This window comes from Branchiostoma floridae, chromosome 3 (assembly GCF_000003815.2).
Source record: "Branchiostoma floridae strain S238N-H82 chromosome 3, Bfl_VNyyK, whole genome shotgun sequence".
Classification (NCBI taxonomy): Eukaryota; Metazoa; Chordata; class Leptocardii; order Amphioxiformes; family Branchiostomatidae; genus Branchiostoma; species Branchiostoma floridae.
Window position 1 is genome coordinate 14,238,519 of NC_049981.1, and position 22,902 is coordinate 14,261,420.

At 40.6% G+C, this 22,902-nt stretch overlaps 4 protein-coding genes across 5 annotated transcripts; 2 read left to right on the forward strand and 2 right to left on the reverse strand.

The window, feature by feature from the left end:
* Positions 1-205: 205 nt before the first annotated feature.
* Positions 206-3,366, reverse strand: LOC118411595 (FK506-binding protein 2-like). Its single transcript, XM_035814040.1, has 4 exons — positions 2,394-3,366; positions 1,849-2,001; positions 1,173-1,315; positions 206-710 (listed from the first exon to the last, which is right to left on the reverse strand). The coding sequence occupies exons 1-4, from the start codon at positions 2,539-2,541 to the stop codon at positions 522-524; spliced, it is 633 nt and encodes a 210-aa protein (XP_035669933.1). The 5' UTR covers positions 2,542-3,366; the 3' UTR covers positions 206-521.
* A 1,644-nt stretch (positions 3,367-5,010) lies between these two features.
* LOC118411591 (lysophosphatidic acid phosphatase type 6-like) lies at positions 5,011-13,793 on the reverse strand. Of its 2 annotated transcripts, none has more exons than XM_035814033.1 (9): positions 13,465-13,793; positions 12,783-12,914; positions 12,113-12,243; positions 11,648-11,736; positions 9,392-9,479; positions 8,527-8,662; positions 7,865-8,052; positions 7,188-7,356; positions 5,011-6,573 (listed from the first exon to the last, which is right to left on the reverse strand). In XM_035814033.1, the coding sequence occupies exons 1-9, from the start codon at positions 13,693-13,695 to the stop codon at positions 6,430-6,432; spliced, it is 1,308 nt and encodes a 435-aa protein (XP_035669926.1). In that variant the 5' UTR covers positions 13,696-13,793; the 3' UTR covers positions 5,011-6,429. The 2 variants fall into 2 exon arrangements, with proteins under 2 accessions (XP_035669926.1, XP_035669925.1); XM_035814032.1 differs by lacking the exon at positions 9,392-9,479 and adding an exon at positions 10,898-10,985 and having other exon boundaries at positions 13,465-13,792.
* Positions 13,794-13,954: 161 nt separating this feature from the next.
* LOC118411593 (periostin-like) lies at positions 13,955-18,370 on the forward strand. Its single transcript, XM_035814036.1, has 7 exons — positions 13,955-14,354; positions 15,025-15,190; positions 15,646-15,758; positions 16,258-16,400; positions 16,601-16,754; positions 17,133-17,250; positions 17,678-18,370. Exons 1-7 carry the CDS (start codon positions 14,157-14,159, stop codon positions 17,782-17,784), a joined length of 999 nt encoding a protein of 332 aa, XP_035669929.1. The 5' UTR covers positions 13,955-14,156; the 3' UTR covers positions 17,785-18,370.
* A 168-nt stretch (positions 18,371-18,538) lies between these two features.
* LOC118411590 (adenosine receptor A2a-like) lies at positions 18,539-22,773 on the forward strand. The gene has a single exon (XM_035814031.1). The coding sequence runs from the start codon at positions 19,581-19,583 to the stop codon at positions 21,390-21,392; it is 1,812 nt and encodes a 603-aa protein (XP_035669924.1). The 5' UTR covers positions 18,539-19,580; the 3' UTR covers positions 21,393-22,773.
* The last annotated feature ends 129 nt before the right edge of the window (positions 22,774-22,902 follow it).

Consider the following 22,902-nt stretch of genomic DNA (forward strand, 5'->3'; position numbering starts at 1 on the left):
GTTAAATCAAAATACCCCATAAACATAGTCAATAAGTCTAAAATGCACTTCATGGTTTTAAGAATTAGATGATTCTCATATGCAGTATGATCATTAGAAAGCGAGTACACAAAAAAATGGAGAGTTTTCCCAATTTTATTTCCTACATAATAGGTTAGAATAGTCATCACGCAAACAAGCAAACGTCAGTTGAACTACAGTACAACCCTGGACTGTATCAACTCAGGCGCACTTACTGTGCTAGCAGGTAGATAGATGGTTTTCATCTTGAACTTTCAGATTTGGTTGCTTCCAAGTTGTGCACATACATAACTCTAAACAGGCCGGATGGACTAAAGCCAATATGGCAACAAAGATGTGTGACTTGATAAAATTAAAATTGGAACACCTCGCAGTCTCTAAAGTACGTAACCGCATGGGGGATTAGTACACAGCTTGTGTTCCTATCTCCTACAGTTAAGTTATAACGTTAGCTATCTCCATCCTCCATGTTTACAACGTAACACACGAAAAGTTCATCATCAGTTCTTCTTTAGCTTCTTCCCCTGCCCTTTCTTCTTCAGCAGCCGCTGTTCCTTCAGGACTTTCTTCTCGTCAGGCGCCTTGGCCACTTTGATGAGGAGGTAGCAGATGACAGCAACCGCCACAGTGAATGGCGCGAACACGTACACACCTTTCGTCGCTTTCTCTTGCCAGGTGGGCTTGATCACCTGAAGAAGAGGACGGAAAACAACGCATGTTTTTATTTGTATTAAAAAGTTGACACGCTTTTATACATATACGACCATTTACAGGTTTTCACATACAGATCTCGGTCAATATAATATCCGATACGCAGGAATACAGCAGCCTGTAGAACACAAACTCTGCTTTCCGGGGCTCTAACTAGCCCCTTCTCGCAGAGAGAACTTTGGGCCAGCCGGATGTTGGGCGGGCTGTTGTAAGCGAGATTTAATCAGGCTAGGAATACATCAGCATATCCTTCTGTACGTTGTTGATTGTATCTTTATGTGAGGGCAACTTGTAAAGGTCGTTCGGACCTTCCCCATTACTTTATTATGAATTCGAATAAATAAATAGAATAAAATGAATAAATACTATTCCATGTTATACACTGCACTCGATGTTACGCTTATGTAGTCATGCAGAGATCATATAGAGAGATAGAATACCTTTCTTAGAATGGTCTCGAAGGTAAAGTTAGCCTTGACGAACCGCATGATGGGCCAGGCTCGCTTGAGACGTCCTATAGTCGGTGGCATCACCTGATCGGGGAAAGCCGCTTCAGCCGGGATAAAGATAACCCGCTCCTCCCCTACAACAGGAAAATGTTGAAGATTCATTGGCTTGGAAGAATGTTTTGTTTGATGGAATTCAGTAGCACCACATCGGGGAGAAAAAGAGTTTAAAATATCTAAAAGAAGAAAGTTCACAATCCACAGCAGGACCAACGGAAATTGCTAGGTGAACCATTTTTACTTGATTTTCGTTTCCACAACTACATCCATATTTGTTCTCGAGTTATGCTATTGACCCACATACCCACACAATCGCATAACAGAAAACAAAACCTTCATGACGAAGGTAATGGTAAGAAAAATACAGAGAATGAAGGCGGGAAGGAAGGAAGAAAGGAACTGTAAGCCCCATGGGAAGTGTCAGGAGTCTAAGGACACTCCTCACCTAGCCTCTACCAGGCTCCGTGGATCGGTAGAATCATTATCCTCACGTGGTGAGGAAACGTACTCTTCTGGCCGACTAACTCCCCTAGCGTACTATAGATTCTATTTGTCCAATTTCTACAATTAGACCACCGATCCACGAAGTCTGGTAGAGTCTACTCCTCACCCTCACACATCCCGACCACTCCCTTCTCGAAGCCGGCGATGTGCCTGTCCTTGCCCAGGCGGAACTGTATCGGGCCGAACGGGAAGGTGGAGTCGTAGAGCGCCGAGCGGTTCCCCTCGATGTAGGAGTACCACATCATGGATACAACGTCTCCTGTGTGAACCATATAGCATAGGGTGGCATGGTGACGTATTGGTTAGGGTGCACGTGCTTACACAGAATCTAGGTCCAGAGGTCTGGGTTCGACTCCCCAGCAGGCCACAATGTTGTGCCCTTGGAAATCCTTTACTAGATTCAGATAAATAAATGAGTACCTAACTAGGCACTTGTGCTCTTGAAATGGCTTGCCCGGAACAAGACCACCTTCACTAGCTTATTTTGGTCGATTTTGTTGGTATTGTTACCAGTTACACCAAATTTAAATCACCTAAAAGTTATGGATATCGAGGATAAGAAATGGTCGTAAACCGCAAAGAGAAATTTTCAAGATAGAGATTACAATGTGCAATATACTTTTTTCATTCGTACTGTAGACATGTACCCACCTAGTTGCGCTTTAACATCGCAGTTAGTCCCGTTCCTCAGCAGATGCCATCTCACTTCTCGTGCGCGTTTCTTGGCGAAGGCTCCATCCTCGAGTACCAAGAAAAATAGAACAGCAAACCCCACGGCGTGGAGGATTATTCTACCCATTCTATTGAATCAAGGGGAAAATCTCAGAAAAGGAACTGTTAGCTTCCACGTTGCAAACCCAGTGAGAAAGTCTTTGTTCTGATGACCCAATGGTAGCAAAAAATTTAAGTTATAGCTGCCAAGCTGTCCCCCCTTTTCAGATGATTCAATGATCCAAAACTATTCTCAATCAACAGGTTGGGTGATTCCATAAGTAACTAGGGGGATGTTATTGAAGAGGAATAAAATATCAACCGGACATCAGGTCTCTTGTGTGTTTGAGTGCTTTTCAAAATTCAACCAACCAAAAACGTTCAAAAGGCATGGTACCTGCTCGACGCACCTCAACGCCCATTGGAGTGTCAGCAGTTGAAGAGTAACAGTCGCCAATCCCATTGTGCTGTACTTGAGGCTTTTTAAGTCTTCAGTGTAAACCAGCAGGTCTAGATTTGCTGTTGGTCAACAATCCACGTAAGCCACGTAGACCAGTCGTCTTACTTGTTGAACTTTGTGAAATTTCAAAATGGTAAATAACGTCAGAGACATTTTGTTTAATCATTTCTTTTATTCCGATATTATCACAGAATTTTAAACGATGCCAAATAGGCTTATAGGTATAAACCAAAGAAACATCGCCTTCATTTAGTATCCTTCAGTAATCAAAATTTACAGTTCAAGTTTCAAATACAGTGGTCTTCAGCAATGTGTATCTTACTGGGTGGAAGAATTGTTAATGACTTAGTAGTCATAAAGACCTTAGCATTCTCAAGGTTAAGATGCAGTCACATGTTGTATGTTTTTCATTACATGTATATGAATACCAAGATTAAGAGGAAACTAACCAGTGTTCTCACCAGGCCTTTTCAGCATAGCGGGCCGATACGCTGTGGGCTGGAAAAATGACGCTGTAAAAGGCCCGCTACGCTGCTATTTCATCCAGCGTAGCGGCAAAAAAAAATGGGGAATAAAAGAAAAATATCGTAGTAAAAATACATAGGCACGCGCCAAGCACGCGCCTTCGCTGTTTCAGGAAGTTATCGACTCGAAGGGAGGTGTTTTACAGCACCGGCCCGCCGTACCGCTGTCTCGCAGCCCCTCCCACCCCCTTGCGTTCCCGCGCGCGGAAATGTAAACACAGACGCGAGAGGGCCTTGCCCGCACGTGATTAGCGGGGTGGGATCTCTCCCCGGAACAGCCATTGTGTATAAAATTTCCCGCCAATGTCCTTATTTGGGGGAGCGGCGTTGATAAACAGAGGCTGTTACTAGCAGTTGCGTCTTTCTTTTTCAGTAGTATTGTACGGAAAATAGAATCAATTATCTCTGACACATTTCTAGAGCAAGAACGGGTCACGTTCCAAAATTTCCTGTTCTAAATTTTGCGTTTGCCGCCCTGCGTTCGTGCCCCCCCCCAAAAAATATAAAATGAGTAGCGCGTGTGCTGCGAGTGATCAGTGGGGTGGGATCACTCCCCGGAACAGCCAGTTCCTGAGGAATGTCCTTATTTGGGGAGCTCGGTTGACCAACATAGGCTGTTACTGATAGTTGCGTAATTTTTATTTCAGCGCGGGAAATAGAATCAATTCTTTCCGACATAATTCTGGAGCAAGAGCGGGTCGCTTTCCCAAAATTCCTGTTCTAAATTTGAAGCTCTTTGTATCGGCATTCGTAAGATACAAACCATCGTAAGTTTGTATGTAAAACCCGGGCGTTAGTTTCGCCGACAAGCCCCGTGTGGCCCCGCCCACAAACCGCCAGGGCAGTGTCGGCATCTTTCCGATTTGATCAAAGGGCCGCCGGCTATCAATCAAACGCGGCTGTTGTTTACAGTTTCAGTTATGTGCCGTGTGCAAGTTCATGCAACAGCGAACTTCATGCTACGTAATATTACATTCCTTGGACTTTCTTTCCCACAGCGATGCTTCTACGAAATATTTATTAGACTGTAACACCGAGTCCCACATGTTTTAAAGAATGGAATCTGACGCGGAACAGCGGTTTTCACCGGGTATTTTCTTGAAACATGTCCGTGGGAATATCGTCTAATTACTCTAAACTCTAACGGCGAGGCGGCGACGCAGGGAGACCGTCAACAAAAGTCCGCTGCTAACAGCGATACTATTACTAGCGCTATAAACAAGCGCTTCAACTTCGGATGGCAACCAGGACAATATTTTTAAGTACTGTTGAGCTGAGTAAAGTTTGTTGTTTATGAGTTTTTAGTTGTCTGTGAAGCTTTGACCCGAAATGTTGTTACGTCAAACTGCTGAAGAGAAGTTAAGTGACTGCTGCGATTATCGTAGATATGGCACTAAAAAAATGATAAAATAAGCCTTCTCAATAGCCTAAAATGCAAGAGCTTCCGGGGGGCTTCGCCCCCCTGGGTCCCCCCACCGGGGCTCTGCCCCTGGACCCCGCCATTCCCGCCTTCGGCGGCCCCCGGACCCCTGCCCGACGCTGTGAAAAATTCCTGGTGAGAACACTGCTAACTGTCTTTATTTTGTAAAATCATCCATGACAATCTTTGTGCATGTAGTCACAACAGCTGAATGTGTATGACACACTAAAAACTGTCTTAAAGATATCCCAAATCTGCTGTGAAAATCTTAGAGGTGTCTGGCCACAAGCATTGCTGTATCGGTTCCATTGTATACAACATTATAAAGATGCAAGGATGTGTACAATTATGTTGTGCTGCCTATTTTGGAAAATGACAGCTTTTACTTCTACCACATACATTGTACATGTATATCCACCCTCACACAGGGTTGACTCTTGTGGCAAATGTCTTACTATATTAACCCTGCCTTTCCAACCTGAGAAAAACAGTATTAGGGGTGTGGTCACTAACCGTCAGCAATCAGAGAAATGCCTTTATGTTGTCCAATATTTAAGAGTAAGATGACTATACCAATATAAGTTTCACAGTTCTTTCAGTATCCAGATCATTCCCTTTTCCAGAGTTACCAATAGAAACCCAGGATTATCTATCACCATGGAAACATGTCATCGCAGCCTCCAATACCATGGTAACAGGCAGGCCTCAGTCTGGCAACCATTGGTAAATGTCAGCACATTTGCATAGATTGACAGGATGACTTATACATGTTGGCCATCAAGCTTCTAGGCTCCTGACCAATGAAAGGGCTGCTAGAAGATTGATTTAGTCAGGCTAACACAGTAATCTCCATTCAACATGCACATTTTCAAACAAAGCACATTTTCCCCATTGTAAAAGAAACACCAACACACACATACCTAAGCACTGAATTACACTATGAGCAGTCCTGACAAATGAGCAAAATCAACTTTCAATCTTTCGAACAACTGGATCTAATGTAAAGATTTTTGTATAGCAGTTTTTGTGTACAGCTATTTTCATATAGAGGCAAAATGTAACATACATCATATTATTGATGTATATCTGGAACTCTTTGGAGAAAAGTGTAATATGCCATAGAGACAAAGCTTTGCTGTTGAACTTCATCCAACACAAAACGTTTTGAAATTGAGTTATCATATCTGTGCTATATATATCATTTTATCAATTACACAGTACTAGATATCAATGGGGCCTTTATCTATTGCCCTTTTTAATGATACACTGTGTGCTATGATTGTGCGTTCAGAAGGGTTGAGCACCAATGTAGGATCATGACAAATATGGTATCAATGTAAAAGTTAATAGATAGGCCTCTCAATGATACATAATACTAAACAATTGATAAAACAATAATGGACATGTGATGGAAAAGTTAAGTACATTTTGTATCTGAACATTTTGTATTGAGCGTATATTGCATTGCAGACTCTGAAAACTATCAAGAGACCAACTTATGTTAAAAATGATTCTTATTCCCTAACTATAGGCTGACATGTGAAGTACATTTTGTACTTCCACAATATTACATCATACAGTAATCTGGGAAGCCTTCTTCTGATCAATTTTGCAGTTCTCCCAAAAAGCCTTATGGGACAAAGCTACTGTTGCCATGGCCTCCTTGAACTCTTCAAATGGACACAGGACAGCACTGCAGCCTTGTACTTGCTTTTCCTGTTGGGAGAATATACAGTATCACAAAAAGTTACATTTGAAAAAAATGCATTGTTATAGACTCTTCTTTTACAAAAACTCTTACTATCGTAAATGTTGAAATGTTCCTCATTTGTCAACATCCAGGTAATAAGATAAGCCAAAAAGCAGTTACTTGATATGATTTTGAAAACGGTCAGTCATTCCAGATAGCATCCACTATTTTTCATCAGCGACACTGTGCTTGAAATCTGGTAGAAAAGAGGTTTTACACCTTAATTATGAATTGATATGCAAAAAATTTCTGTTGCTTGATGGTTTGGATTTGACTGGCCACTTTGTTGAAGGTCCAGTTTTGGTAGCCATACTAAAGGAATCTAGGTGGTGTCTGTGTTCAGTTGTTTTGGCTTTTTCTGAGGGAATGATTTTGTCTGCTTGGAGGATAGGAAACATAGTTGCTTAAGTAACTGATTCTTGGTGTTCTTCATTTGTTTTCTATCCTTTAAAGTGAAAGTCTTCTTTGGTATCCTTATAAATCAAGGAGGAAGAATACATATTAATGAGTCTTTATTAATTAACGTGTATTGCTGTACTTTTCATTACAAAATTAGCAACAACAAAAAAAAGGATTTTACCTCTTCAAGGTACAAAACCTTAACAAAGTTGTTCTTTTTGGCATCTTGGTACAGCTCCAGAGTGACATGGGCAGCGTATGGTGGCCAGCGGTCATCAAAGATGCCCAGAGCCTTCAGTAGTGGGATCAGGGTGGTGTCATGGCCGGAGTACAGGTGCAACTTGTGGCAGCTAGGCAGCAAATGATGAGGATATAGTAACTATGGATACTGGCATGATTGAGAGCAAACTGTGTGTTCAAACTAGGCTGGAAACATTTTCACAAAAATGTAAAATGTTTTCCTGGTAGCCTTTTGTTAAACACACGATAATATACCCTATAGTATAGTGTATGAGTAATAGAAAAAAACTACATCTGCTTAAGCCTTGGTTTTTGGACCTTGTTACTAGCATTTTTCTACTATACCATTAGGCTCAACCTATTGTATTTTGTGCGACAAAAAAAGTTTGTATTATGATAAACAGCTAATAGTTCTAACCTAAGCTCTGATTGGCAACTGACTGAAGAAGAAAAAGAAAAAAAACACCAGTAAGAAACGGGAAAACATAATCAACATTCATCAAACATCATTGTGGTGCGATGGCCAAAGTAACTTGTGGCAGCTAGGCAACAAAAATGAGGATGCAGTTACTATGGATACTGCATGAGTGAAGTTTTTTTTAATAGTACAATTCTCACTTCTCTGAGTTTTGTGCCCTTTGCATGTTCTGTGTAAGCAGGTTGATGACTGGTCCTGTTGAAAGCCGCAGGGCGTGAGAATGTCCGTCTTCGACCCCTGACACCAGCGCCGCCATGCACTGGGTCGCTCTCTGTTCAACTACGTCCTCCAGGGCTGCAAGGTTTTCTGGGATAGGTAGGTCATGTGCCTGAAATTCAATGACACTGATCTCTCAAACTTGTAAAGACAGTGGTAACTTAAAAATTACAAGTAAATAACCAGCTTCGAATTCAAATATCAACCTGGAATACCATAGTTACTGTAAGTCTTAAAACATTCTCAATACTTTTATTTTTTAAGTTTTTGCAGTGCCTCTGTACCACAAAATCATGATACATGTACCATGAATGTGCTACAGTATTGTATCGACTGCCAATTTAAAACACTGCATAAACCTCCTTTCAACTCCTACCACAAAATTAGATCCACACAAAAATAAATGAATTTAGAGTATGTGTACAGTCATGGTGCCCCATGCGCAATGACCCATTAAAAGGTCAAGGAATAGGTGAGGTGAGGTGAGGTGAGGTGTACAACTACAAGTGTACTATTCAAAGAGTATTTGTACTATTTTAAGACACCAGCATTATGGGTTCTCTCAACTCTATCCCAGACCTCTTACCTTTCGAGCTGTTAGTTCATCTCTCAGACCAAATATGTTAAACTGCCTGGCCTCTTGTATCCCCAGTATATGCTGCAGTTTCAGCCTGTCCTCCCTGTACCCTGGTAGAGCAGTGTCCAGCAAACCCCATGCAGTCCTACAACATGAGAAAATAGAAGCCATTAAACCCCATTCAGACTCCCACACTAGTCCTCTGGTACTGACAGTTAAAATGTTTGGATGAAAAATTTTATCAACAAGAATTTGTTTGATATTTTGGCATAAAACTTAAAATATCTAACTTTAAACTTAAATCATGTTGAAAGGGGACAGATGTATTCACTTTCTCTTCTACCTACCTTGTATTTGGTGCCACCCACTTTTTAAAAATCTTGAATACAGTTCTTGTAGTATGAATAACCTTTTTCCAAAATTCACATTAATTAACTTTCCTTTTCTATCTCAAATCTTAATTGCTAATAGATAATTCTGACCAAACAATACCATTATCAAAAACAAATAAATGTTTTGAATTGCAATGAACCTGTAATACAAAACATCAAAGTTAGCACTGCAAGTTTGTTTTATAGGGCAAAGAGTTACCGGTAATACCTTATTTCTAAGTAGGTTAGTAACAAAAACACTTCCAAACATCGAAAGTTAGGTAACTTTTACATACAAAATCATGATGTGATATGTATAACAGTGAACATAGAAAAAGGAGAGAAAGAACGTGGAAAGCGAAGATAAATATTTTGTTTTCCAGTATTTACCTCTTACAATAAGAAATAAGTAAGCCCAAACTGGCAACAGATATGCTGATTGGTACCTATGGAATGGTACATAAACAGAAAGGGAGGAACAACACACACAAATGCAGACTCACTTCCAAAATGCCCCTAAGTGCCCACAGTGTACATAGTTAGGCCAGAATATTTCTTTGTTGACGTGACTTGTGTATATTCTGATTGGATCTGCAAATAGAAATCATGTGAAAGACATCTAAATGTTAACTAAGCTGGAGAAGAAAGAAACTTAGTACTGAGAAAAAAATGAGCTACATTTTGTAGAACTACAGGAAAAAGCACACCAGATTATTACTCTTGCGAGCTACATTACTTTGCAGAGTAACTACTGTTATATATTTCCTGGCCAAATGCAAGATGGCTGTTTGAGAAATATTATAAGGATCAGCTGTGATTAACAAATTAAATGTGTCTGTAGCTGTCAACCAAACAGTAAGAGTTTAGAAAATACAATACAATACATGAGGCCCTGTGTTAGGGGAGAACTGCCATAAAAGCCCCGGCCGTAAAAGAACCTGCCATACTTATCAAAAAGAGTAGGAGTCCTCGCCGGTGTGAGTTGATCAAACCATTCCAGTTAAATGGGGAAGGGAATTTCCCAAGCAGCTTTCATAAATCATAACCCCTGCTTTGCCTATTGAGTCACTTAGTTAAACTCGCGGAAGCTTGTAGTTTCTGACTCAGGGAGAAGAGATGCTGCTACAGTTGGCATAGGTTGGTGCCCAGAAGATTTAAATGGCCATGGCCTTGCACTGACCAAACTCATAACCCCCAACTGCTAAGTTTGAGATCTGGTGTACACACATACAACTGAAGGCCTATCAGAATTAGAGCTGTTTTTTCAGGTACATCTAACTGAAAAAAAAAAATTGCTCCAAATCGGCCAATCACACACTAGATGGCACCTGGGTAATAGACAAGGGAGACAGCCAATCAGAGTTCAAGACATGAACAGCCATTATAGAAGGATGCACAAAAGGCAAAAACAGCCTATCAGATGGGACCACACAGGCAGTAGACAATCATAGACTCAAAGACCTCATGGACAACCTATCACAGGGAAGGAGACAATGGTATACGATGACAGAGGAAAAACTTCCTTCAAGAATAACCAGTAACAATACATATGGGGGACTCAAATCATTACTACACTTTCAATTTTCATCCAACGCCAATTACAGTTACTCTATGCCTACATGCACCTGTCTAGAATACAGATCAATGTTACATATCATGGAAAAAATAGAGGTAAAAAGCCTCTAAAAGAAGATTGTAGCAAAATAAAATCCAAATTTTGTGCAATTATCCCAGTATTACTTACGGTAAATGCATTTAAGTTTGCAGGGATTTAATTTTGCGGTAGTAGGAAAATGGAGTGTTCGCGGTGGTCTTCAGTTTGCAGTAGAGTGGCCACTGTGAAAACCACAAACATTTCTGCATTTACAGTATTCAAGTTATTGCATGCCAAATCATACCAGATGCAAAAAATCCTTAATTTGTTGGAAACTTCATTGAGTTATCATGGTGACTGGAAAAATAGCTACATGACTGTTGAGACCCAGGTTTGATATGCCATCTCCACTCACTTGATTAAGGGCCTCATGGCTTGGCAGTTTTCTCGGTTGGGGTAGAAAATCTCTTCTTCTGCTGTAGAAGTCTGGATGACTACAGGACCTAGGCATGTTGGATTGCAACCATGATGATTCAAAAATAATTAGAAAATGAACATCTTAAAACATATGATTCCCAGATTCCATTGTATTGTTGTTTTGTTTCTTTTTCACTTATCATCTACAATAAATAAACAAACTAAAAAAACATGCAGTGAGTGGTTTTATTCATGGTAACATCTCCAACAGTACAGTCTTTTCGTTAGCCGATATTCTGTCAGTAGTTTAAATTTGTTCCTAAGCAGTTTTACTTCAGTTTGCTTTCCCTGATCTTCTATGTTTATTGAAATTCTGAAACCATACCATTTTGACAGGTGTCAATCACAGCTGATCCTAATAACCATTATAAACATATCCATATTAATCAAGTTAAAGTTTAACTGCCTTTCACTGCAACATATTGGAGAAAGGACACTTCGCAGCTTAAACTACGCATGTGCAGCAAGATGCATTGTGGGTAATATGTCAAAGGTGAAGGCCCCTAACTTGTAAACAGTTCTTTTTTCTACACCATGGTTGATACATGTCCAGACATTTTTTGTTAATGTCTCAAAGACTCAGAGTCCTTCAGCATTGACATTATCACAAAGAATATGCTTTGCTGTGCATGTGCAGTATTAACTGTGAACTGACTCATACTTTACCATGTGTGTCAAGATTCCCTACCTTCCCTGTCTGACTGTGAGTTTCCAAACAGCCCTGCCAGCACACACCGGGCAGACTCTACGGTCCTCTTGATGTTAGTGCTTCGTACACTGGAAATAAGACAAAACAAAAACAAAGGTATATCCCTTACACACAAACTTTTGCCTTTCATTTCTTATGTAAAAATCAAATCTTTAGATCTACATTGACTTCACTTTACATTTCATATGACCTTAACCTTTTCTTACACATATTTGGAAACATGATATCTAGTCTATTTCTTTACAAATACATGTAACACAACAAAAAATATTAGAATCCATGTTAACATATTGATCAGAATATATATCAGTTATCAACAGTTAAAATACATTTTGTTTCAAATTGTAGCAAAAATGCAGTTTAGACACTTGCAAATGAGTACAGTATTTCTAAACTATATTGCTGAATTTGTGGCTGCCAATACAGAACCCAGTTTACACTTACTACACTTGCTGTGGGTTATAACCAGGATCTATGAATCTGTTGTTCTCAACGTAGTGCTTCCTCAGGAGCTGTCCAAGGTCAAACATTTGCTGCTGTCCCAGAGTTGTCAGCTGTCCCCAACGAGCACCACCCTGGGGAAAAAATTGGACAACGAAATATATTTCTGTTTGTTTCTCATAACCGACAAAATGTTTTAAGGCATAACCTGAGTTTTGTTCAGTACATGCAAGCTGTGTTTTTAAATCAATCCATGCATATTGGGATGTACCCTTACTCTCATTGATTCAGAGTAATGGGTTCTTCGAACAACTGTCGATCTTGAAACTTTCATGGTCATTTTGTTTTTAGATAGAAGAAAAAGGGATGTTTTTGAGGTAATGTTTGAAGCTCGTTGTTGAAACAATACTATAATACAACAGGATTACAAAATACATAGTCAGGATTTGGCGGCAAGAGGTTGCAAACAATTAAAGATTTGCAGTAACACTTCATCAGCAGAAATAAGTTGCCATTTTCATACCAATTCTCTATTGGTTAAGAGTTATTTTTTCCCCTGCTATACCTAACCTTGTATAAGTTGTAACCAATACAGATTTTGTCCCAACTGTTACCTCAGCATACATACATACATACATACATACATACAAAGTCATAAACAGAGAATACATACTTTGTGAGGTCCATGTTTCTGGTAGCTATCCTCCACTGGGGAGGGGGGCTGGGCTCCACCATCTAGACTCACCACACGGTAGTCTATCAGTGTGTGGGGGACAGTCTTCACTAGGTCTGAACTCCATGTAGCCTGTCAAAGGTAAAAGTAGAACGTTGGTATGCAAATCTCTATTCATTTCCATTTATTTCATTTTGATAATGATTTCGAGTTATATTATGCTTACGTTGTATAATTGATTTGTTTTACTTTATCATTTGTATGCCAAGTTGTGTTAATTTTCGTTAGTACTCGATATGTTACCATTTATGTTACTTGATATCGCTTTTATGTTGCATGTATGTTTCGGGGTTGCCCCCCAGGGAACTTTGAAAAACGCCTAAATAGGCGATATGTATCCCTGGTTAAATAAAAATAAACAAACAAACAAACGTAGATGATGATATCGAACAGGTAGAAGATACTTTGGTAAATCATGAGCAACTAGAGTTCTTTCCAAGCTCAGGAGCTAACTAACACCCAAATGATGTGTCCATAGCTCGTTCAGGCCACAAGATATCCACTGCAGTACCAAGAGAAGCCGCTTGGGGGCCCAAAGTCTACCGTTAATCATTTCCAACTTTCGTCACATCCTACTAAACACACTTAAGTATAAAACCTATCCAATTAGCCGTTGTCCCACCTGTTCTATACTGGGAGGTAGCCGTGATATCGGAGTTCTGGCGCCATGCCTGAAGACGATCTGTACAAGTTTGAGTTCCAAACCTTGCCCCTCCTCCTCCACATTACTACTTCTCCAAAAACTGAACGCCTGGACCCGAAAAACGTCTTTCCTGTCCAACAAATATTCGTGTAAAACGAATGCGCTACATAGTCCTGAACCTAAAATACCGATTTTTCGCCACAAAAACATGATAGTTGCGACTTCTATTCCGACCAAACACACGCACACGTACACGCACTCCAAATTTCTGGGTCAGTTTACATAAGTTGACCTCTGACCATTCGAATATCCCATTTCTAAAATCAGGGGGTTAAATAAATGAAAGGATATTTATAAGGATTTTCCTATTTTGTAGACTATATGTAATAATATGAAAGTAATTGTATTTATCCAATGATTTTCTTTAAAATGCACGATGGCTTTTTCTAAATGAGAATATTTATTTAAAAATTGTTCTAATGTAATGTTCTTACGACCCTTGACCCCATCATGGCCGTCAAAAGCTGAATCAAGAAACGAGATTTGTGATTCGATGACTTTTATGACTTTTTCCTTCATGACAGCTGCCCTAAAGACTTGAATGTAGTTTCGAACCAAAACTTCGTTTCTTTTGACTGTTTTCCTTGAAGACTTGTTCAATTTGGTAAAAGATGAAGCTAGTTTTTGTGACGTTTTTAGTAGCGTGTTATGCAGCAACAGGTGCGATTGAGGTTTTCACAGCTGGCGGGAATTTCAGGCAAAATAAAAATGAAATTTTGAATTCCCATAAATTTAAACCGTCCCGACAGAATGTCAAATCTGCACTCCCTGATCTTTTGACGCTTAGTTCTGAACTTGGACTGAAAGCGGTGAGTGTTGTTTTTTTCTTCAAAGTTCAATCTCCTTTTCAAATACACTTTAAAGTCTCTGCCCCCCTCTCTTTCTCTCTACCCTCTCTCTTCTCTTCCTCCCCTCTAACTCTCTGTTTCTCTCTTTCGCTCTCCCCTCTCTCTTTGCTTCCTCCCATCTTTCTCTCTCTCTCTCTCTCTCTTCCCACACTTCTCTCTCTCCTTCTTCCTGTGTGTTTGCCTTTGCACTGCAGTTTTTGTAATCTTTACCTTGAATCTTTACCTTGAACCACAGCCAGTCGATACCCTTGCGGGTAATAAGGCTGTCCTAGTTGTGGCGGTGGTAGCGTCAATATGAGAAGTGGTACTCAAATAGGTCTGGATGCAGTCCCCATTCTTGCCCCAGTCTTGTCTTAAACTCTTTCACTGTCTTACTGTTGACTGTGCTCGGTGAGAGTTTATTCTATGCAGGGGTGACTCATGTGGGAAAGAAGTGTGCCCTCGGGCCTGTAGCTTTTTGAATTTGGTACTTGTACTAGTGCCCTCGTGTTTTTGTTGCCAAGCTTGGTGTAAACATGGCTCTCCCGCATAGGCAGATGGCACGATTTTATTCAATTCAAACTCTTGATAGGATTTCTTCAAATACACCCATATTCACAGGCACCTAAACCTTTTGTACTTTGTTGCACAGTTTTATCTGTTGGTGCACAGAGCCGGTCTGGACGCCATGTTGCGAGGGAAGGGTTACTGGACGGTGTTCGCTCCCACAAGCAGTGCCTTCGACAGGCTTCCACAGAACATCAAGGCATCGCTTCAAGATCCCGAGGTTCTGAACAGGATCCTGCTGTATCATATTGGTGAGTCAGGGACACCCCTATGGTGGGATTAGGCGTTATAACATTAGAGCTAAACTTGGTTTAGGCAAGGAGGTTATATCGCCTCCTTGGTTTAGGGTTGGGTTTCGGGGTAAGTGTTGATATACGTAGCACTCCTCAAACACAGGACCTCTGGCTCAGCGTCCCATTCAATGGACTGCAACCTCTTACCAGTAGTCTATATGCATATCAATGTGGAAAACATTTGCCTGGAGACCATACCATGGCTGTTGTGGGTTTTTCATTTTGGTGTGTTAATCATATCATGGATAGACATTAAGCAATGGCATAGGCAAAAATGGCAGACAGGCTGTACCACTTTGATCGTTGCAGAGCACTCAAGTCAATCCATCCTTTCACATACTTTTAACCAGTGCCTTAACAGTCAATCAAATACACATGGTGACAATGTACTAGTACCCTCACACGTTTTTCAGTCCCAAAGGTGCTGAAATCTGACAGTTTACAGAACAACAAGGTTATAACAACAGCCAACAACAGGACAGTCAGGGCTAATGTTTACCAGAACCAGGAAGCGGGACAGGACAAGGTAAAGGGAGATTTCACACATCTCTTATGTCTTGTTTCATTGTTAAATCAGTTGATTGTTTATTATAGCAGGCCTATATATGTCTCAACACAGGAGCTGTAATACTTTAAATAGTTAGATGTAATGTAACAAATAACTCAAGTAATGTACTGTAAATTTATATTTTTTTTGCAGGAAATTCTTTTTGCTATATTCTGGGTTCCATCCTCCATTATAACTCCCAGCTCAATCTTTTTATGTGCTAACTACATGATTTGGTAGCAAAAATATTAAGCCAGAAGTTACCATTGAGGATGATACCCAGTCTAATTTTGTGGTAGAAGAGAAAAGGAGTTTATTTGTATATTCTCAGTGTCAAACTCACAATGGAAAGGTCACTACAAAAACTGTGAAAAGAAAACCACAAACTTTTCAATACGTACAGTATATCAGTCAGGTATTTCTAAAGCAACTAAAAGTTGGATGAAGCAAAATCAAGTTTAATTGCCATCTCTTAAAGGTTACGGCAATCAACGGTTCACCAGTCTACAAGGAGGACCAGTTGGCAGAGAACGGGGTCCTCCATGTGGTAGACAAAGTGTTGTTTCCTCTCACAACAGGAACTGCACTGCAGTATCTTACACAGCACATGGCAATGTACAGGTCAGAAGTGCCTCCTTTCAATTCTGACTAGTACTGCACTTTCTAAAGAGTCACAGAAACCAAAGTAGAATTGTAAATGATCATCTTGTTTGAACTTTTTTTCATAGAATTTCTGAAAACAAGGTTGGTCATGTAATTTTACTACTGTTTGGAATGGTATCCAAAAGTAGCAATGGAAGTTCTATGAATATGTTTTACAGTCAAACATTGAAGTTACTAGAGGCAGCAGGTGTGGAGAACACTTTGAATGACACCACAGCTCACACCTTCATGGTGCCAACAAATGCAGCCCTGGAGAAGCTAGACCCAGCTCAGCTGCGCCACCTGATGAATGACTCTGGAACTGCAAGTCAGGTTAGCAGACAAGTTTTTTTTTCAAAAAGTCTGGGAAAGTCACTAGTTATTATTACATTTTTGGGAGTCAATAGCAATCTATAATATTAGGCCTTGAAAGGTTTTATTACAATTAAGGAGAAATGCAAATTTACTTCTTTATTGAAAAGCCCTTGCCTTGCTTTTTATCAGTTATTTTAAAAGTGATTATTGTTATGTTTTACAATGTTTGAAATTGTGCACCTGTATTGCCTTTCATTTTAATTGTAACATGTGTAAAGCATACTGCAATTCAGCCAAAGAAATGAAGGCTGCCATTGTATGTTATTGTTTGTCGCTTGATGCGAAATAAAAACCATTCATTCATTCATTCAACCAATGTATTTTCTTGTCTCCTAGATCATGAAGCGGCATATACTACAAGATGTGATTTTCTATGTCGGTTTCTACGACAATGAGAAAGTCAAAACTCTAGGAGACAACAGTGAAGAACTGACAGTGTTGGTAGGTCCAGGAGGTAAACAGATGTTTATACTTTTACTTTCTGACCATTTAGAAAGCTCATAAACTTTCAATGTTAATAAACTGTCAAACAGCATATTTGTACAGTTTGTACAAACCTAGTTTGAAACTCAAAGTTTAAAAGCAATTAGGCAGTGCTTCAGCCTATTTACTTGTTGTCTTTTCATGTTTTGGTGTCATGAAGTTTAATGTACCTTTATGAAATTTAAAACTCCTTGATGAAACAAATATCTTTAAAAATTCAAAAGAAGAATTGTATTGACCAAGGAGCTTTCATCAGCTTGATGAAAGCTCCTTACATTGACTGAGTCCTACAACATTACAATAGCACCAAACCAGACATCACACAACTACAAATTTTTGGCAAATTTGAGATTTGAAAACTTCACTTTGCCCAAATATAACTGGAAGATCTTTTCCAGGTCTGGAGGTTAATGGGAACGGAACGTTCTCCCGCATGGTGATTGCAGATGTGCCTGTGACCAATGGAGTGGTGCATGTGGTCGACACCCTTTTGTACAAGCCTTAAATCTTACCTCTTTACTATCGGTCTCACATAGCCAAAGTGAAGTGAACAATGAACAGAGTGATAATGGTTCAGCATAGACATAAACCTTCTCAAGAGTTTTAGAGAGGAGCGAGTCCATCCACACCTATCAGTGTATAAGGAATCCCCATCTCTGCAACACTGTTGTGCAAGTACAACACCTAGTTTCCAGAGGTACTGGAATAGATACTAACTCTGGTTTGGCTTACCCTTTGCATAAGAAAACCTTTGCAATAATGGCAGTTTCAGAAAGAAGCATTATTAGAGCCCGGAGGAAGAGATTATCAACACAGCAACAACAAGTAACAAAAGAATTTGGTTGTGTGTTTAAAAGTTTAATTGAACCATACTGCTTTTACATCAGTATAGGTAGAGCTATCTTACAGGTAGGCCTTGGGTGTGTCAGATTTTTAACCAAAAAGTATAGACTACAGACAAGGAGGTTTGCTTCAATGTATTAAACATTTACATACATTTAGAATTACAGTGTACATACAGCTACAAATGTGAGTGTTGTGCTTGATATATTTTTTGTGAAATCAGCTCTTCTGATTAAATATTTCACAAACAGAAAGTCTTGTTTCATCTATTATGACATTCCTTGCTTATTTCTGAATTAGTGTGGATGGTGCCCGTAACAAATAATTACACTTTAAAGAGGACATACATGTAGAATTCTCTGCTTCTTTGTTTCCTAAATCTTCAAGCTTGTACAGACAAGCATTGTGTGAGTGATGCTAGTGTGAATACTGTAGATGATCGCTTTCGTGAAGAATATTTGGATACAAAGCGAAGGTCTTATGTCCTACTTAATAATATCAGGCATGGTACTGGGTCCTAGAGTCCTGCATTTGTTTTTTATTCATTCATTTTCCGGGTAGGGGATTCTGACGACTCTAGTCCTGGCCTGCCATGTCTGCTGTGCTTTCAGGAAGTCGTCTTGTCTAAGATGTGACCCTGTACTTCCTCCATCTTTCCACTCAGAATCTCTCTTAGTCCGTGGCGCCCTTAGTTTGACATCCGTGCTGCATTAGTGTACTGACATGTAATGTCTTATTCAATATTCGACACAGAAAGTCTTTGCATTCATCTTGCGGTGGAAATATAATTTTCCACTCATTGTGTTCTACAAGAAATCTTTCTGAACATATGGGGCATGAGATATAATTTCAGATCATTGACAAAATATCACGTTTCTTTGCAATCCATTCACTAGATCAAGTCAGATTGGCTATGATGGTTGTGCTGTACGAATGGAAGAACTCATTTGATGCTACGAGATATTACATTTATTCGTTTTTTTAATGAAGCCTTGTTTTGTAGGAAGTTTAAGCGACTGTGGATGCACAATGTATGATGATGAACAAATAGATCATTACGTTTCATTTTGAAAAAAAAATTGTTATGCGTCAATAACGTAACCTTGTATTAGCTGTATCAGCATTCAGCTGTGTATGGTTGTATGAATACCAACAATGGATGCTGAATATTGCATTGAGTGCAATTAGATAACATTCAAGAGCATGTGTAGGAAGTGCATTAGCTTACCGATGTACGTAATGGACTTTTACGCTGCCACTTTTAGTTTGAAGTGTCCTTCAGTATGAGGGGAGTGAACGAAGGCTGCTGCAGGAGATGCCAGTCCCGTGTGTATTAACTGCGTGATACACTCACGAAGCTATCAGTGGCTCTCATCAAACGGATTTTAACCGTGAAGGATTGAAGGTCCGTGAAGTGTCTTTTCTTCTTTCATCTGAAGTCTGGTCATCGTGGCAAACATGGCAGAACAAGCGATGGGTTTTTCTGCAAACATGCATCACATGTATCGCGACCTATCGGTGAGTTCACTGTCCCGTGGTCTTCAGACAGCATATCTCGTCATCAGCCTAGTGGTGTCTCTGGGATGCAGCTCCCTGCTTGTCTTCTTAGTCTGGAAGAAAGTATATCTACGTAAACCTCGGCACTTCCTTCGGTCTAATCTGGCAGTAGACGACATGGTATTCGTTGCCTGCTTGATTCCCCTGGAGATATGTTTACTGTTCAGTCAGGACAGTAGGAACGACCATCTCTTCTGTTGGCTCCAGCTGATGGTTGCCTACCCCACGACAGCATCTATGTTTGGCACGTACCTCATGATGGCATTGGAACTGTATTATTTCATCTGCAAACCGTTGCACTACCGCGCAAAAGTCACCACAAAACGCGTCATCATTGGCATATTCGCAGTGAGGACATTTGCCCTGGTTTTCGGGGTTGGACCCGAGCTTCTCGAACGACTTCAGAACTCCAGTGACACCCTACGTTGTACTCCAGAGCCGATAGGTAGCACTTCTGTAGCGGCCATCTTCCTGAGCATCATCCAAGCTGGGATAGTGCTTTCCGTCCTCGTGATCTTCATACTGTATAGCTTTATCTTCAAGGAAGCCAGGAAACAGCAGCAGAGAGACGAACATCGCAACCTGTGGCTCTGCCAGACCAAGGCATTTAATGTAATGGCGCCCCACATCACTGTTCTAGCCGTGTCTGTGGCATCTTTAATAGTTATGGTTGTCTCTATTCGGGCTTTCTTTACCCAAAACAAAAAAGCATCAGACTCGCTACTCATTACTGTGAAAGTATCCAAATTGTTATACCAGACCGTATCATCCATGGTCAACCCCATCGTCTACAGCTTCAGGCAGCCAGAGTTCCGGCGAGCTCTGAGGGAGCTGTTTGGCCGACCCGCCAATGCGCCTGTGGCCATGGCTCCAGCCCCCATACAACGAACACAGGATATACAAATGCCCATCTCTAGTGTCAATGATCCCGGTCAATGGGTATCAGACCAAGACTCCACATCAGCACCACCTCCTTCAGATGAAAGCGGACAGCATGGAGAAGAGCCACCTCCCAGCCCATCCCAAACGCAGATCAAACTTACAGAGACAAACGTCCAGCATACACAACCTTCCACATGTCCCAGACAAAGACCCGGTCGAACTTCTACTCCATCCAGAACACAACAATCACGGCCAACACTGAAAGAAAAGCAATCAGAGCAAACAGTTTTTCCTGAACACTGCGGCCAACGGGCGGTATTCATTGTACAAGCCGATTTACACCCCAGTCCACCATCGCCTCCTGAGTGTAGCGATCCACACAAATACGGGATGTCCAATGGGTCCACGCCATCATCAGAGGTTAGGATGTCCAATGGGTTCACGCCATCATCAGAGGTTAGGATGTCCAATGGGTCCACGCCATCATCAGAAGTTAGGATGTCCAATGGGTTCACGCCATCATCAGAGGTTAGGATGTCCAATGGGTTCACGCCATCATCAGAGGTTAGGATGTCCAATGGGTCCACGCCATCATCAGAGGTTAGGATGTCCAATGTGTCCACGCCATCATCAGAAGTTAGGATGTCCAATGGGTCCACGCCATCATCAGAGGTTAGGATGTCCAATCGATCCACGCCATCGACAGAGATTAGGACGGATGTGGATGCCATCAGCCTCTCTGACGATCAGGTCACAACTAAGAATCCAAAGCAGCAGCTAAAATCAGCGTGGCTTGAGAACAATTATATTGAGATAATTTATCAACTCTGACAAAGTAGAAAGTATTAATCTGTTGCTGTGTAACTTCGCGACATCACAACAGGACTCTTCACAAGCTATATGCAGTCACAAATGATACTGAACAATTTCGTTTCCTCTTAACAACATTGGGACTGAGATTCAAAATGGAATGACTACTGGACATCCAGGTAGGAAATCACATTCTAACTCTGCTTTTTGTCAGTAGAAAACAACTTTTACTTCCAAAACATTTTATGACATGACATGTGCAAATGGTGCAGACAAAATAGAGGGGGTGATGCCAGCATTGAAGACCAGTTGGAAACCATTTTAAGAAGCCATTTATTTGATATCACAATCACATGTATAACAATTTGCGTATGTAACCATATCGAGAGAGAAATGACCATGCTTGTATGTACGTGTTTTAAGGTAGCTAAACAAGTATACCTAGGGGCATTTTTCGTAGTACAGAAAATGATAGCCATTTAGGAGGTACAATGTCACGTGCATTTGCATACCAACTGCTTTCTTCCGTAATCGACATACGGATATTTTTCATGAAACAAAATGTATACGGTGCTTCATACCTGTAAATATTGTACATGCATGTAAAACAGGAGTACATGATTGTAATACAGTCTAGGGAAAAACATGTAAATACATATTCAGCGCTTCTGGCACATGGTTAATACATGTAACGTTAAAGTATCACAATACTAGTACGCAAGAGTATTTTGTCTATCAAAGACGGACAGGTCTTATAGAGAAATTTCCTTCACCAAACATTGAATATCTAATCAGAAATGTGTAATAAAAAGTTGCTTGTCTTGAGCATGTGATTCTAAATACGAACGCATAAATTGGTAAGAAAGTTGCTGTTTACTCGATGAGAAGGTTAGCGAGGGTCATTTGTGTCTAACTAGGCCAACCCGTGCACAGCACTCGCTATCGCAGCACGGGTATGGGAAGAAGGTGGCGTCTTGCGTGGGTTGTTTGCGCCTCCTGCTTTTCTGCATATATCATCCCAGAAGGTCTCGTGTTATTCCACCACAGCATGTAAGTCCAAGTAGCACTACACAGTAATAAGGTCGTCACCTTTTATGAATTATTTTAGCTAAGCCTTGCGTGCAGAGTGCAGACATGAGGCTCAAACACATGAGCACTCGATATAAGTTCCATTCCATGAAAAATTTTGATTATGTGATTGCACACAGATCCGCCCACGTGCAATTATTTTTCATGTAGTGACTGTTAATAACATAGTGGAGTGCACGAAAAATACGTGTTATGTCACTAATGTCAGGTGTACCCTTGAGTTGAATATCGGACAGAATTCGTGTTTTATATTATAGAATAATATAATTTGTAGTGGAGGGGATTTATGGCTTGTGGGCGCAACTGGGAACGTGTTTTTTGTGAGGGGGTTTATTGCCTGTGGGCTCCACTGGGAACGAGTTTTTGTGAAGGGGTTACGGCCTGTGGGCTCCGCTGAGAACGAGTGTTTTGGTGAAGGGGTTTCTTGCTTGTGGGCTCCAAT